This window comes from Acipenser ruthenus, chromosome 5 (assembly GCF_902713425.1).
Source record: "Acipenser ruthenus chromosome 5, fAciRut3.2 maternal haplotype, whole genome shotgun sequence".
Classification (NCBI taxonomy): Eukaryota; Metazoa; Chordata; class Actinopteri; order Acipenseriformes; family Acipenseridae; genus Acipenser; species Acipenser ruthenus.
Window position 1 is genome coordinate 35068484 of NC_081193.1, and position 16127 is coordinate 35084610.

General features: G+C 38.3%; 1 protein-coding gene across 5 annotated transcripts in view; it reads left to right on the top strand.

Moving 5' to 3' along the window:
- map4k3b (mitogen-activated protein kinase kinase kinase kinase 3b) overlaps positions 1 to 16127 on the top strand; it is a 98905-nt gene that overhangs the window by 40959 nt on the left and 41819 nt on the right. For all 5 annotated transcript variants that reach the window (XM_034004702.3, XM_059024092.1, XM_034004703.3 and 2 more), the window contains 3 exons: positions 8141 to 8231; positions 15343 to 15407; positions 15824 to 15879. In XM_034004702.3, coding sequence (XP_033860593.1) covers positions 8141 to 8231; positions 15343 to 15407; positions 15824 to 15879 — 212 coding nt within the window. The remainder of the gene's footprint in view (positions 1 to 8140; positions 8232 to 15342; positions 15408 to 15823; positions 15880 to 16127) is intronic.

Genomic DNA, 16127 nt, shown 5'->3' on the forward strand with positions numbered 1-16127 from the left:
TAAACCTACTGTTGAACGTAATTGTTCTGTTTATAATAAATACCGCCCCAATAATTCGCTACTGCAATAACTAAAATTCACTGGTATCTGCTGGTTGTGAATTAGTAATCAGTTAGGCTATTTTACCTGTGTTTTAACTGGTGAAAAACTGTGTCAGTAGCCGCTCTTATCGCTTGTCCGCCTTGATGCCTTTCGTGCACAGGAGGCAGGGGGACGTGGTCATCAGGAGGTGTGTCAAAATCTGGAAGCCCCGCTAGTCTACTGAAATTATGCAAAATTGCACATGCAACTATGATCACAAGCGACCTTTACAATTTAACACTAAGTCCAAATGCTAAACATGGAAATCTCTTTTTAAGGACGCCGAATGTCCGTTCAATAACATTTCTCGTCTGTACATGAGCCTTGTTAAAACATCTTTCAGGACCAGTTGCAGGGTTTAAAATTGGGGTCATTAAATACTGCCTACAGGGGTAGCCATTGTCATCTAACAATAAACCTCCAATCTCCTTATTTTCAAACTTGGCACAAACAAAACTGTTCTCAAATATTCAACATTTGTGTGTGGATCCAGGCTATTGAGCGACTACGTTGGTAATAATTAGCTCTATTACAAATCATTTATGATTCTGAAAGATTTCAGCACTATCACCCCCTGGTGAAATTATTGGCACATGAGTACAGTCTAGCACCTGCTGTAGCAAAAAACTATTGCTGTATACGATGGCTAGTAATGGGTTCTCTCATTGGAAATGTAATAATATTGCTCATGTAAATTTACTATAGCTTCAGTGATCCTGTGAATTACTCTACACACAGTCGACGCATCGACATGAAACAGGTCCCCAATTACTTTCTGAAACGACCCGATAGCATAAAATCTCAGAGTAAATAGCACTTGAAAGAGTGGAGGAAGAGAGTCTTTTTTGTCTCGGTGTCTAACTATTTGTGGTTTTAATATATTAACCAATTCCGTTATGCTTTCTTTTCTCATTCTGAATCGCTGTATAAAACTTTTGTCACTAAATTCAATAAAAGGATTGTTACAATCATGAACAACATAATATCTAACCATTCTTGCATCCTGAATTGGCCTAACACGTTCAAAATAACCGTCCATTTTAGCAAGAATCCAGACTCAATCCACCTAACACCAGGATTGGAATGTAATCTAGGATTGAATTTGAATCTCAATCTGCGCAACAGAAAAAAATATCAATCCGGGATTCAATCCAGGATCGAGTCTAATCCAGGCTGAATTTCGATGTGTTTAAGTAGTAAACCCACAATAAATGAATTGATTTAAATTTAAAAAATGCAATTGAATTTTACCATTTTTCTTTTCTTATGGTAATTCGGTTGAAAAATTGTCTTTGGTGAAATGCTTAAGAGGGACTGTGATTTGAAAGATTGTGTGTTTTAAAAGCCGTGTTCTGCCCTTTAATTGTCAACAGTCATGTAGTGGCTGTCTATTTGATTAAAGAAAGCATATGTGGTGACCATATAAAAATGCCTCACCAAAGAGAGCCTGGCATGTTGGACTACTGTGACAAAGTCAGTTTGTAATACTGGATTGAACTGTTTAATACCAAGAATTAGAACACAAATGTTCTTTGAAAAGAACTAGGCCTACTTTATGTAACCAGCTCTTCATATTGTAACCTTTCAAGAACTTCTGTAGCAGTGCCACTTGAACATTTTATGAGTAAAAACTTCAGCTTTACATCAAGTCCACCCCAGTTTCAATTCAAACTTATGTTTGTCCATTACCTATTTTTAAATAATGACAACATAACTTACCAACAAACAACCATGGTGTCTCATTTTTAATGACAATAAAATAGTTGGGTCACTTTGTCCACCATGTTCTGCAAAGGCTCAGAATGAAAAGCCCCAAATCCTGGCCTGCATGCATGTACTGTATGTACGTGCACAGACCAAAATAACTGTAGCAGGTGACCCACAAATTGGTTGTCTGATAACCTGATCAGTACCTCATAGCAGAAGGTTCTATCTGTAGAGCATTCTACTTGATTGTAGTGTCTGTTTGGCACACCTCATCTGTGCATAAGATCAAGGGTAGAGCAAACCACCTATTTCATTTGTATTGGACATTAATGGTCATGAAGAAGGTCTTTGTTCCACTCATTTTACTGTAGCCATTTGTTCTTTTTAGCTTCCAGGTTTGCTGCAGGCTGCAGTGACTTGACGTACAATGCTCCCTTTTGTGACTCCTGTTCTTGTCATTCTGTTCCTTGGTTGTGTTCACCCATAAGAGTGTATTTGAGGACTCCTGCAGACCTGTACTTGTTAAATCTGGTACAAGAAGCACTTGAGTATAAAAGTGAGAGCAAGAGCAAGATTCAGACCCAAAAATACTCTCTCTTTCTGGTAAATACTGGGCATGTAACCACTTGGCCTGCCCCACATTACATAGAAAGCCTATGCAAAATATTTACCCAGCAAGGGCAATCAACAAAGAGATCAAATGCTCAGCCGTTGATTGACAGATTGTGAAAGGGAACACTTGTATGATATACTGGAAAGGCTACTACAAGATGTTCGAACTGCACATTTATTTGGTTTTACTTTATTAAGTTGTGTATGTTTTCAAGAGAAAAACATTATGTATTCCAGAAGTGATATGTGGAATTGGAATTCATGATCTTCAGTAATTGTGTGTGTTTATGGTTGATCATTGATTAATTTACATTTTCATTTATACCATGTGCTCATCCGCTCCAAACCAGGTTTGTTATAGGTTTCCAATATATTATTGATCACTAAAGCAGAGTAAGCTGAAGCTACAGTAGTTGTTTGGAGAGAGTGATGTTTAAAATTAGCTTTGGACTTTGTACTGTATTATTTTTAATTGTTCATGGTCAAATTCCTGTGCAAACCATGATAAAGGAGGCAAATTCTAAATGCAATCAGGGATTTCATTTATCATTTCCAAAGTCCATGAAAGTTTAGATCCGTTCAGTTCCAGCAAACATGCTTTTCAGCAGTGTTGCCAAGAGCACAACATCACTCATCACAATTTGTTCAGAAACAATTTGGAATCGGTTGGAATCCTCTAAGCCTTCAGACAGATCTTTTTATAGATCTTGGACCCAATAGTTTCAGTGAACCAATAAGCATACCTCATAAGATAAATTATTTCCTTGCACAATCTGTATGCAGTTCATTCAGTAGTTGTAATGGGATACTGCTGATGTTGCTTGCAATAGAACTGACCTGTGAGTAAAAAATAAAATAAAACAATTAATAAAAAGAAACAATAATCTAAAGTTGTGAATTTACTGAGTATGTATGTATGTATGTATGTATGTATGTATGTATGTATGTATGTAGCAAACAGAGTGAACAGCAACACTCACCAGCACCAATCGCCCCCCACTGCTCCACGCCTGCAGGGGTCCATGACAATACATAAAAAAACCTCACACAAAATCTCAAAGAAATGATTATTCAGATATTTGTCCCAGCACTAATATTTCTATACCTATATCTATATCTCTATCTACATGCATACACTCAGTAATATATTATTGAATGCAGACTAGCTACGCATCTTTACTAGGGCTGTACTTGATTCAAATTCTTGATCGGTTAATTTATGGGCATTAGTTGATTAATCGTTAGATTAATCCGTCCTCATTTTTAATAAAGGTAACAGTCTTATAGCAGCTGTCCTGCATAGTAATACTTAAAAAATCAGAATCTAAAAAAAAAAGCCCAATTGGAGTTTGGTCTTTTTAAAAGCATTTTTATTATTTTTATTTTTGTAAGTGTAAAAATTTTTCAGAACAACCGGTCTTTCGGGCCACTGTCAATAAAATACCTGAAAACACAAGACTGCTGAGCTGCGTTTCCAACATTGGTTGTTTCATCTACCATTACAGCTATGTACTTGGCTTCCTGTACTCCTTTCTCCTTTTTATTGCATCTAGCAGAACCTGAGACACCGAAGAGATTAAGCTGTTCTGAATCTTGTTAGTGGTACCTGAGAACACTGTGGCTATTGACAAGTGATTGCTTAACATGCTGTTGTAGTCAGAAATCAGAGAAAGTAATTCCACATAATTACCTCTATTTGAGTAATTGGTGCTTTCATCGTGCCCTCTGAAAGCCAGTTTTTGCTTGCCAAGGTAAATAACAGAATCAGTCAAGCGTTTAAGAACCTTACTATTTTTTTCTTACTTGCTCATTGTGATGTATTGTATCCCTATGCTGCTTCTTATCCAGCTGAACATCAATCCAGGTTTGTCAAAGTTTTGAGTGTTACAGTGGCTGGCTAGAAACTGACGTTTGGAATGATCATGTTTTTGTGCTGACTTCGTTAAACATCCTAGATTTTAGGGGCTCCCGAGTGACGCATCCAGTAAAGGCACTCTGCGTGGAGTGCAGGATGCGCCCTATAGCCTGGAGATCGCAGGTTCGAATCCAGGCTATGTCATTGCTAATCGTGACCGGGGGTTCTTAGGGGGCGGCGCACAATTGGCCAAGCACCACCCGGGTAGGGAGGGATTAGGTCTGCAGGAGAATCCGCGGTTCACCGTGCACCAGCAACCTCCGTTTCCCACGTCGCCAGGGGGTTGCAGCGGTGAACCGGGATAAAAACAATAATTGGGCATTCCAAATTGGGGAAAAAAACGGGGTAAAAAACATTGGCGAAGACCAGCTTTCCATCTAAGGCTAAAATGCGTGCATTTCTTGCAGTAACTGGCATCAAACTTTGCAATCAGTTTACTAACTTTTTTGCAAGTTATTATGCAAAATAATAAGTTATAAATATCAACTTCAATTGAAACTCCAGCCTCACAAGGTAAACCTATTATTTTGAGACCATTCTTAGAAAGCATCAACATAAGCATATTTGTGTCTGTCTTGCAGCTGATTCTCTGATTTCCCTCTGTAAAAATGCACGTCACATTAGTGCAGAGCTTGCTCGGGCAGCAGCGAATCTACTGGTACAGGGTGGGCGTAGCAGGCGTCTGGCGATTCTGCCTCTATAGAGAGTGCTGCTCGGTGCTACAGTTTTTAACTCGTCATATAATTGAATACTAAAACCAGCTTTTCCCTTTTTAAAAAAACAACCATTTCAGAACTCCTCTCAAACGTTTTGAAACTGGTAAAAATGTAATCGGCACATTAGTCGAAAATACACATATAACTGTATAATAATTGAAGACATACCAGGTCCATTTTTTTTTTAGTTTATTCATCATGTGACTTCACTCCATGTCTCTGCTGAAACTCAACATGGCGGCTGCACCAACTAAGAAAATAAAGCAATATTCCAGTAAGACAGAACTAAAAGAAATCTGAGTATCTATATGAGGATGGTGCGTTCGTATTAAAGTTTTGTTGTAATTCGTGTGGTCATGTACTAGTCAATAGCATTAAATATCATAATGCCAGTCGTAAACACGTAGAGAATAAGAAAGCAAATAAGACGGCAACAATGACCAAGCACAGCATTCTTCTATGCTGAAAAACTAAGACCTAAGGTACTGCACTCATGAAGCTATAATTAGCGATTTTAAACCATGGCCATTTCTTAATTGAATTACATTTTCTGACGACGAAGAAATGAGCTTAAAATGATTTTTCTAGCTATACAATTCTTAAAGGAAATTGATCACTTTTCTGTGTAAAGGATGTAGTCACTACACTACACACCGTTGGTTTCATAGTCACTCAGTCTGGAGACATGCCTCTTTTTAAATCTTGCAAATAACACTGCAGAATTAGGAAAGAAACAATTGAGAGGATTAATTATGCGTTTACATTAAAAGGGGCGCTATTTAAATTACAATCGGGTAATACACAGAAGTGAACCTGTTTTAGAGCAACGAGTCAGTCAACACACCTTTATCAATGTTTCATATTTTGTCCTTGTTATTATAATGCCAGTAAAATGCTAAACTTAATTTGTGGAGTCCTGTACATAGGATTACTCTCACATGACATTGCTGGACTGTTACGAAGCTGTTTCATATTTTTTATTGTTATTATAAATGCCAGCAATAAGCTAAACGGGTATTTTCAAAACAACTTTATTTGTAGACTGAGCTACTGTGTTAGTGGAAGACTGTAAATATGATTCTCACAACTGTGCTGGACATTTGTTTTCTGAACTGTTGTAATGTAATTCCTTGATTTTCCTGCTTATTTTAATGCCAGCAATGAGCCAAGTGATGTTTATAAACATTATGACATGTTTGAAGTGTCTTCAGGTGCTTCACTTCCTGTTACAGCAACAAGAGTCTGACTGAAAAAAAAAAATGAATTGTGGTAATATTAAATTTACTTATTTTAACTAGCAACATTATATTTATGTTCAAATGCCATAATTAAGTGTTAATTTGTTGATAAAAAGTGAAATGGAATTGGCCATTTTTGAAAAACGGAATTTGGTAATCCTAAGAATGGAACAATTAGTAGCCCTTAGTAGCCAGTGTTTTATGCAGTAGTATAAAGCAATTATATGCAAGCCACCAGTTAAGCATGCAGTCTGTATCTATGATAACAACTGACAAGGCTGCATAGGATCAGAGGATGTTTCAAAATTAGAGGCAGAGCCACAATAAATGTCTTGTTTTAAATGTTAAAGTAAATGTTAATGTTGAGATACTTGTGTTGGAATATTGTTTCACAATTGTATAATGCAACAAAAATATATTAAAAGGGTTAACGCATAGCCGAAGGTTTCTCACTGATAATTTACCCTTTCTCAGTCAAAATGGCAAGTTTCTCAGTATCTATAAAGCTTAGAGGGAATGCTGACGAAGACTAAATAAAAAAAAAAGCCAGTGCTTTTCCATATCACCTTTTCTGTACTGCAGTTCCAGCAGTATTATTTTTTTAATTGACAGCCACCGGTAAGCCACAGATTCCTTTTAATAATTTGAATTTTTGAAGTGGCGAGTATATCCCCTCCCTTCCATTCCCTTCCTGTGTCAGATCAGGTATTTGTGGTGTATACCTCCTGTTTAACAATCTCCATTTTTTTTCTGAGAAATTTCTTCTTGAAAATGAATTAATAATCAAATTGACTATGATGTCTCCGTTGTCTGATTTACTTTGTAAAAAGTAATTTGAAATAATATTACTTTGACGGTCTCAATCTAATTCTCAATAATGGTCTCTATAATAAGCAACATCTCGCTAGATTCAGCTATTCTTACACCGCTTACCCTAGCATCTTTATTTATGTCCCGCCTCTTTGACTTTCCCATTGGTTAAACTGAAACGGAGAATACCGTCAACGGTTTATGTACAACCTCCGCTCAATTCTGATTGGACTGCCGTGGAGAAACTGCAGATCTTCTATTGGTTGATTTTATTTTATATAAAAAATTAATTCTGCACGGTTTAAATTGTAATTTTTTTTTATCTGCGATCAACTCTTGATTAATCGGTCCTGTTAATCAGAACAACCCTAATCTTTACATACTGTACCACAGCTTGTGTTTTGAAGCACCATTGAATCTAGCTTACAGTATGTGTGATCTGTCAATATGGTAATGACAACGTTTATGGACAGCTACTGTCACTCAGTTCTTATGCAAAAATAATGCTGTTAGTTAATGAAGTGATGGTTTCCTATGCGGAGATCACACTCTGTTCAGCAGCAGACAGCTCAAGAGATAAGCTAGTTTTTCTCACAGCAGATTGTGAAAGCATCTGGTGAGCTTCCTGTCATCCTCTTCTTGTGGGGACTCCTACAACTCAAGTTGTCTGTCTTTTATATACAATAAGATGCGGTTTATACCATGCAGTATTAACAACAGATATTGCTAACCTACTATTTTACCCATGTTCTCTCTTCGATGTTTCTCTTGTTGTGACAATACAAGGGATTGGCACATACACATCCCAAATTTCCTCTTTTTTGTAGGTGTCCTATCAAGCAGTGTAATATATTTAACGAATCTTAAGTTATCCCAGTTTGAACAAAAAAGTGTTTTACTTGTCCATAAAATGAAATCAGTCAGAAGTGAAATTAGGAAGATAATGGGACTGTCCATTAAAATGTGTACTTCTATTCATCATTGCAAGCATTACAATGTTTGCCTGCTGTACTAAAACTAGACCATTGTTTTATAAGTCTTTCTTTCTTTTCTTTTAACAGGGGAAGACTTTGCAGTTGTGCAGCAAGAGATTGTGATGATGAAGGACTGTAAACATTCAAACATTGTGGCATATTTTGGCAGCTATCTTAGGTATGTTCTTCTGTCTCCCACAATTAAAATACTCTCTGTCATACTCCTGTAAGAACTGTATGTGTTTTGCAGTTCACAGCACACAGATTCAATCGAGTGACTAATGCAAAATTGGTTCCCTGGTGCTGTATATTTGTGTTGTTTTTATTAGGTTTGATGGCCTTGTTCTGTTTGCTGTGAGCAACTAACGTCCACAGTGCAGGGCTATTAGGTGTTCAGCTCAGTTGTTATTTGAATTAACAGCTTTCTTCTTGAGTTTCATCCCATCCCTGTGTTTATGAAAAGATGGGACATATTGGAAGGAATGTTTAATCAACAGAAGTCAGAAAAGTCAGAAAGTAAATCTCTTACTCTCCAAGCACCAAACACAAGTCCAAAGCTCTCACTGCACTCATGCTGGCTAGCAGGCAGTTGAAATATGACACCGCCTGCCTCCTCACACACAAAGCAGCCACTGCCGCAGCTCAAGCAACCTGTGACGTAGCTAGTAACAAAGTCTTAAGTCCTCGGTATAGGATCCACAACCGCGCCCGTCCGCTCTGGCCTCTTCGCTGAATCTTTTAGCTACGCAGGTAGCAGGGCACCGTTTATTTTGGATACAGTGTTTTTATGTGTACAGCAGACCTAGACTGTTTTGTCTGATAAGTCACTGTAAGTTTTACGGCAGTCCTCCAGCTGGGCCTCAGTCTCGTTGCTTGTGGTAGCGACTCGCTTGCAGCTTGCTTCCTCTTCTTGGGTCTGTTTTTAGGCAGAGTCCCAGAGTTGCAGCTTCGCTTAGCAGAGTGACAGCACCTTGTTTAGCATGCGATGTGGAGCGCCAAATGTTTATTTTTGCTTGGATATTTATAGTCTTTTCACTCTGCTCAGTAGCTACTTTCATGAGATAATGTTGTTTTTTTTAAGTTTAGTAATCGCCAATTATTTTATTATTTTCTGCCAATTTGGCATATCCAATTATTTTTAGGCTCAGCTCACCGCTACCACCCCCGCGCTGACTCGGGAGCGGCGAAGACGAACACACGCTGTCCTCCGAAGCGTGTGCCGTCAGCCAACCACTTTTTTTCACACTGCAGACTCACTGTGCAGCCACCTCAGAGCTACAGTGTCGGAAGACAACGCAGCTCTGGGCAGCTTACAGGCAAGCCTGCAGGCGTCCGGCCAGACTCCTGGGGTCGCTGGTGTGCGGTGAGCCTAGGACATCCTGACTGACCTAAGCTCTCCCCCCCCCCCCCCCCCCCCCAGTCCATTGATATTTTAGTGTCCTTTTCCACTGGGACATCACTAGTTTATGTCTTCCTTGCGTCAAAACGATTGTTGCACGTGTGCATTATCTGTACATAATTCAACTGTCTTTTCAGCCTAATCCAGTTCAGACGCCATCTAGCCCCGGTCACCTCGTTCATTAGGTCACATCATAGTTCAGTACGTCTGCAAACATTTTCAGGGAATATTTCCCACAATAATCTAAAGCTGCTACAGTGTTGAAATATTATTCTTACACCACATAAATTAGGTTTTTTTTTGCTGAGCTTCTGAATCTACACTATTTCACAGGTTTCAGCTAAGGACTGTCAATTTTAATTTTGAGTTTATGGTATCTGTCCATTTATTCCTAAAGTCTTGTACAATATTTAAAAATAAAATGTTGATTCTCTCTCTCTCTTCTCTTCTCTTCTCTCTTCTCTCCTCTTCTCTCTTCTTCTCTCTCCTCCCTCTCTCTCTCTCTCTCTCTCTGTCTATATATATATATATATATATATATATATATATATATATATATATATATATATATACACACATACTACCGGTCAAAAGTTTTAGAACACCCCCATTTTTCCAGTTTTTATTGAAATTTAAGCAGTTCAAGTCCAGTGAATAACCTGAAATGGTACAAAGGTAAGCGGTAAACTGCCAGAGGTTAAAAAAAAAAGTTTAGGTTACCAAAAACTGAAAAATCATGTACATTTCAGAGTTATACAAAAAGGCCTTTTTCAGGGAACAAGTAATGGGTTAACAACTTACAGCTGTTCTGCAGCAATGGAAGTAAATTCAGCCTTGAAAGTTGATGCTAACAATTCCTACAGGTGTCCCAACTTTTGTTGATTACTTACAAACCCTCTGTCTGTATAAAAGCAGTGTTGGAACAGACTGTGTTACTACACCCTCTTAAGCATTATTTGGACAGTATTGTTCTGCAGGAAGTAGTATATTGCTCTCATAATGGTGAGAAAAAGGCAATTAACAAAGGAAGACAGACAGACCATTATAACCCTTAAAAGTGTAGGTCTCTCCTTTAGAGAAATTGCAAAGAAAGCCAAGGTGTCAGTGAGTACAGTTTCCTACACCATCAAAAGGCACTTGGAAACTGGAGGAAACTCTGACAGGAAGAGGTCTGGCAGACCCAAAGCCACAACAGAATCAGAAGACAAGTTTCTGAGAGTCAACAGCTTGCGTTGACTCTCAACTCACAGGACAACAGCTTCAAGCACAGCTTAACACTGGTCGAAGTAAGCAAGTCTCAGTTTCAACTGTGAAGAGAAGACTTCGAGCTGCAGGTTTGACAGGTCGAGTGGCAGTAAGAAATCCATTGCTAAGATGGCAAAATAAGAAAAAGAGGCTTGCCTGGGCCACGAAGCACCGCCAGTGAACTACTGAAGACTGGAAGAAGGTCTTATGGACCGATGAATCAAAATTTGAAATCTTCGGTTCATCACGCAGGGTTTTTGTACGCCGTCGAGTAGGCGAAAGGATGGTTCCTCGGTGTGTGACACCAACTGTCAAACATGGAGGAGGAAGCGTGATGGTCTGGGGCTCTTTTGCTGGATCCAGAGTCGGCGACTTGCACAGAGTGAGTGCACCCTGAACCAAAACTACTACCAGAGCATTTTGCAGCGCCATGCAATACCCTCTGGTATACGCCTAGTTGGTCAGGGGTTCATCCTACAGCAAGATAATGACCCAAAACATACCTCCAGGCTATGTCAGAACTACCTTAGAAGAAAAGAACAAGACGGTAGGCTTCAAATCATGGAATGGCCAGCACAGTCTCCAGACTTAAACCCCATCGAGCTGGTTTGGGATGAACTGGACAGAAGGGTGAAAGCAAAGCAACCTACAAGTGCAACACATTTGTGGGAACTTCTGCAACAGTGTTGGGAAGAACTTTCCGAACAATATTTGATTTCCATTGTAGAAAGAATGCCACGAGTGTGTTCGGCTGTTATATCTGCAAAAGGTGGCTACTTTGAGTCAAAAATGTAGATTAAATTTTGTTAAACAAAACGATTCCATGATTTCTTTTTTATCTCCAATTGTTTATTTGTTCAATGCTTTAATTTCAGAGTACATTGAGACATTAAACTGCGTAAATTTCAATAAAAACTGGAGAAATGGAGGTGTTCTAAAACATTTGACCGGTAGTGTGTGTGTGTGTGTGTGTGTGATATATATATATATATTATATACAGTGCCTTGCGAAAGTATTCGGCCCCCTTGAACTTTGCGACCTTTTGCCACATTTCAGGCTTCAAACATAAAGATATGAAACTGTAATTTTTTGTGAAGAATCAACAACAAGTGGGACACAATCATGAAGTGGAACGAAATTTATTGGATATTTCAAACTTTTTTAACAAATAAAAAACTGAAAAATTGGGCGTGCAAAATTATTCAGCCCCTTTACTTTCAGTGCAGCAAACTCTCTCCAGAAGTTCAGTGAGGATCTCTGAATGATCCAATGTTGACCTAAATGACTAATGATGATAAATAGAATCCACCTGTGTGTAATCAAGTCTCCGTATAAATGCACCTGCACTGTGATAGTCTCAGAGGTCCGTTTAAAGCGCAGAGAGCATCATGAAGAACAAGGAACACACCAGGCAGGTCCGAGATACTGTTGTGGAGAAGTTTAAAGCCGGATTTGGATACAAAAAGATTTCCCAAGCTTTAAACATCCCAAGGAGCACTGTGCAAGCGATAATATTGAAATGGAAGGAGTATCAGACCACTGCAAATCTACCAAGACCTGGCCGTCCCTCTAAACTTTCAGCTCATACAAGGAGAAGACTGATCAGAGATGCAGCCAAGAGGCCCATGATCACTCTGGATGAACTGCAGAGATCTACAGCTGAGGTGGGAGACTCTGTCCATAGGACAACAATCAGTCGTATACTGCACAAATCTGGCCTTTATGGAAGAGTGGCAAGAAGAAAGCCATTTCTTAAAGATATCCATAAAAAGTGTTGTTTACAGTTTGCCACAAGCCACCTGGGAGACACACCAAACATGTGGAAGAAGGTGCTCTGGTCAGATGAAACCAAAATCGAACTTTTTGGCAACAATGCAAAACGTTATGTTTGGCGTAAAAGCAACACAGCTCATCACCCTGAACACACCATCCCCACTGTCAAACATGGTGGTGGCAGCATCATGGTTTGGGCCTGCTTTTCTTCAGCAGGGACAGGGAAGATGGTTAAAATTGATGGGAAGATGGATGGAGCCAAATACAGGACCATTCTGGAAGAAAACCTGATGGAGTCTGCAAAAGACCTGAGACTGGGACGGAGATTTGTCTTCCAACAAGACAATGATCCAAAACATAAAGCAAAATCTACAATGGAATGGTTCACAAATAAACATATCCAGGTGTTAGAATGGCCAAGTCAAAGTCCAGACCTGAATCCAATCGAGAATCTGTGGAAAGAACTGAAAACTGCTGTTCACAAATGCTCTCCATCCAACCTCACTGAGCTCGAGCTGTTTTGCAAGGAGGAATGGGCAAAAATTTCAGTCTCTCGATGTGCAAAACTGATAGAGACATACCCCAAGCGACTTACAGCTGTAATCGCAGCAAAAGGTGGCGCTACAAAGTATTAACTTAAGGGGGCTGAATAATTTTGCACGCCCAATTTTTCAGTTTTTTATTTGTTAAAAAAGTTTGAAATATCCAATAAATTTCGTTCCACTTCATGATTGTGTCCCACTTGTTGTTGATTCTTCACAAAAAATTACAGTTTCATATCTTTATGTTTGAAGCCTGAAATGTGGCAAAAGGTCGCAAAGTTCAAGGGGGCCGAATACTTTCGCAAGGCACTGTATATATATATATATATATATATATATATATATATATATATATATATATATATATATATATATATATATATATATATATATTATTACATACCCCAATGGAAATGTGTGATTTCTAGAAATGTCTCTTAAAAATTAATAACGGTTAATAATTAAAAAGATTAACAACCCGAGATTGACTGCCAAAGATATTCAGAGTGAATTGGCTGCAAGTGGTTAGGGTTAGGGTTCCATTTCAACCATAGATTGAGTATTACGTAGTGAAGGTCCCAATGGTAGCTGGCCAAGGAAAAAAACACTCTTTAGGAAAACGTCACAAGGACAGTTGCTTAGTTTGTAAAATGGCATTTGAATGATGGATATGAGTTCTGGTCAAAGGTTTTGTGGAGTGATGAAACAAAAATTGAGCTATTTGGTCACTACGATAGACGTTATGTTTGGAGAAAGTCTGGTGAGGCGTACATAGAAAAGAACACCATACCTATTGAGTATGGAGGGGGTAATATCCTTATATGGGGCTGTTTTTTCCTCTAATTGTACAGGAAATTTAGTTCCAATACATGGTCAAATGGATTCCATAGCATACCAAAAGATATTGGCAATCATTTGAAACCCTCCGCTACAAAACTTGGTTTAAAGTGCAACTGGATGTTCCGACACAACATCCCAAAGCACACATACAAATCTACTTCAGAATGGTTAAAGAATAAAATCAAGGTTCTGGAATGGTCTCATCATAGTCCCGATCTAAATCTGATTGAGAATCTTTTGGTATGAGTTGAAGGCTGTGCCAAGAGAAGTCCTTGGAATTTGAATGAACTGGAACAGTTTTGCCTTGAAGTCAAAAATCACTAAAGAATCATGCCAAAAGCTCATTGACAGATATCCTAATTGTTTAAAAGAGGTTATTATTGCTAAAGGTGCCTCAACTAGCTAGTAATTTCATTTTCCTTGTCAGGGTGTGAATACTTTTGAATGAGCATTTTTGGAGTTTTGCAAAAAAATTGCTGAAATAAATAATTGTAGACGTCTATTTCTTATAACTTTTGTTTCATTTACGAAAGCAAAACGTTTGCGACAAAAGATTTTTCATATAATTTGTTATCGAAATTTCTAGAAATTATAAATTTCTATTGAGGTATGTAAAACTTTTGACTACAACTGTGTGTGTGTGTTATGTATGTATGTAATGTATGTGTATATTTATGGTACGTAAACCATGTGAAAAAGTATGCTGGAACCATCCACTAACAGTTGCATGATGTACATTTACAGTTAGATCCAATACTGCACCCTGCCCCATTCAAAGGGCAGTTTTGTATGTTATCATATTTAAGCTACAGCTAAAAAGAAGCAGGTGTCTAATGGTATAGTCAGTGTTTGTCAATGCCATAAGCCACCTTTGTATTGCTATATTTGAAGTTTCTGTGTTCTAATTCTGCTACTGCCCCCTGGTTTCCTGTCCAGTCTTCACATGGAACTGACATTGATAAACAAAGTATAGTCCAACCATGTTTTCTAACCATACGACTTGCCTTCTGTGTCTTCTAAACAAGTGGCTGGCCAGACTCTGCCTCATGCTCATTACATTTACCCAGGCTCAATCAACAGTGGCCAGAGGTCTTGGTTACAACCTACAAATCTATCATGGTTCTTTGCAGACATGCAGATGCAGAGAGTTTATGGGTGCGACTAATCTAAGCAAACAGATTACAGGCAAGCCATGGTGGAGGGCTTGAAAATGATTAATACATTTTATGGTGCGTTACAAATACTAAAGAGAGTTCATGCTGTAGATTTGTACTTTCAAACCAGCTTTAGCAATTATCCCACATTCAGTTAAACAAAAACAAAAAAACCTTAAACGAAAAGGACACTTGGCACTACAAATACAGGTTATAGAGCAGAGCTGATTAGTTGGCAAATACCTTACAAAAACTGATTTGTACCTGTCAGGCACCCATATGTGTGTGTGTGCATTATCTTTCTTATAACCACATAATATCTGTTTACCTTCAAGGAGAGATAAATTATGGATTTCTATGGAGTACTGCGGTGGAGGATCGCTACAGGACATTTATCATGGTAAGAGCTAATGTTGTAAGTTACCACTTAGAACAGCTCTTTGTTTTTTTCCCATTCCTCAAGTCATTTTTTAAATGAAAACCATTGTGGAAAAATACCCTGTACTTGGTTAATAGAAATGGCGATCATGTGATCCTATAAATAGGTTTTGAAGGAACAATAACAACATCACATTAAAAACAATTAAAACATGTGTGACATGGTTTGCTCAAAGAGGGTAACTGCTCTCTTGGTAACACTCCCCTTTACATCATGGCTAACAGAATCCGTACAGACTGGAGATCTTGTGATAATCCACCCTGTCCTAGTATTCATTATTGCTAATTACTTAAAACATGTTCTGTTTCTTCCCTCAAAAATGTATACACAAAATTACTTCTAGAATAAATAATAAGCTGACTTGTTTTCCTTTTCAGTAACTGGACCTTTGTCAGAATCACAAATAGCATATGTTTCACGGGAAACACTACAGGTACACTTTTAATTCCTTAGTTTTTAATAATTCCATTAATAGAACATGTGCTGTTTGCATGTCTGTTAGTTTTAATATAGTGGCAACAGTCTGCCCAAGTCATTTGTATTGTTGATTTCCCCACTACAGTTAAATTGTTGGGGAGAGGGGGTGGGGGTCGGTGAGGATACATTCTTTGAAGTGATCTTATTTAGCTGAAAGGCTTGACGTCATGTTTGCAGACATCTTTACTGGCTGTATGAATTTTT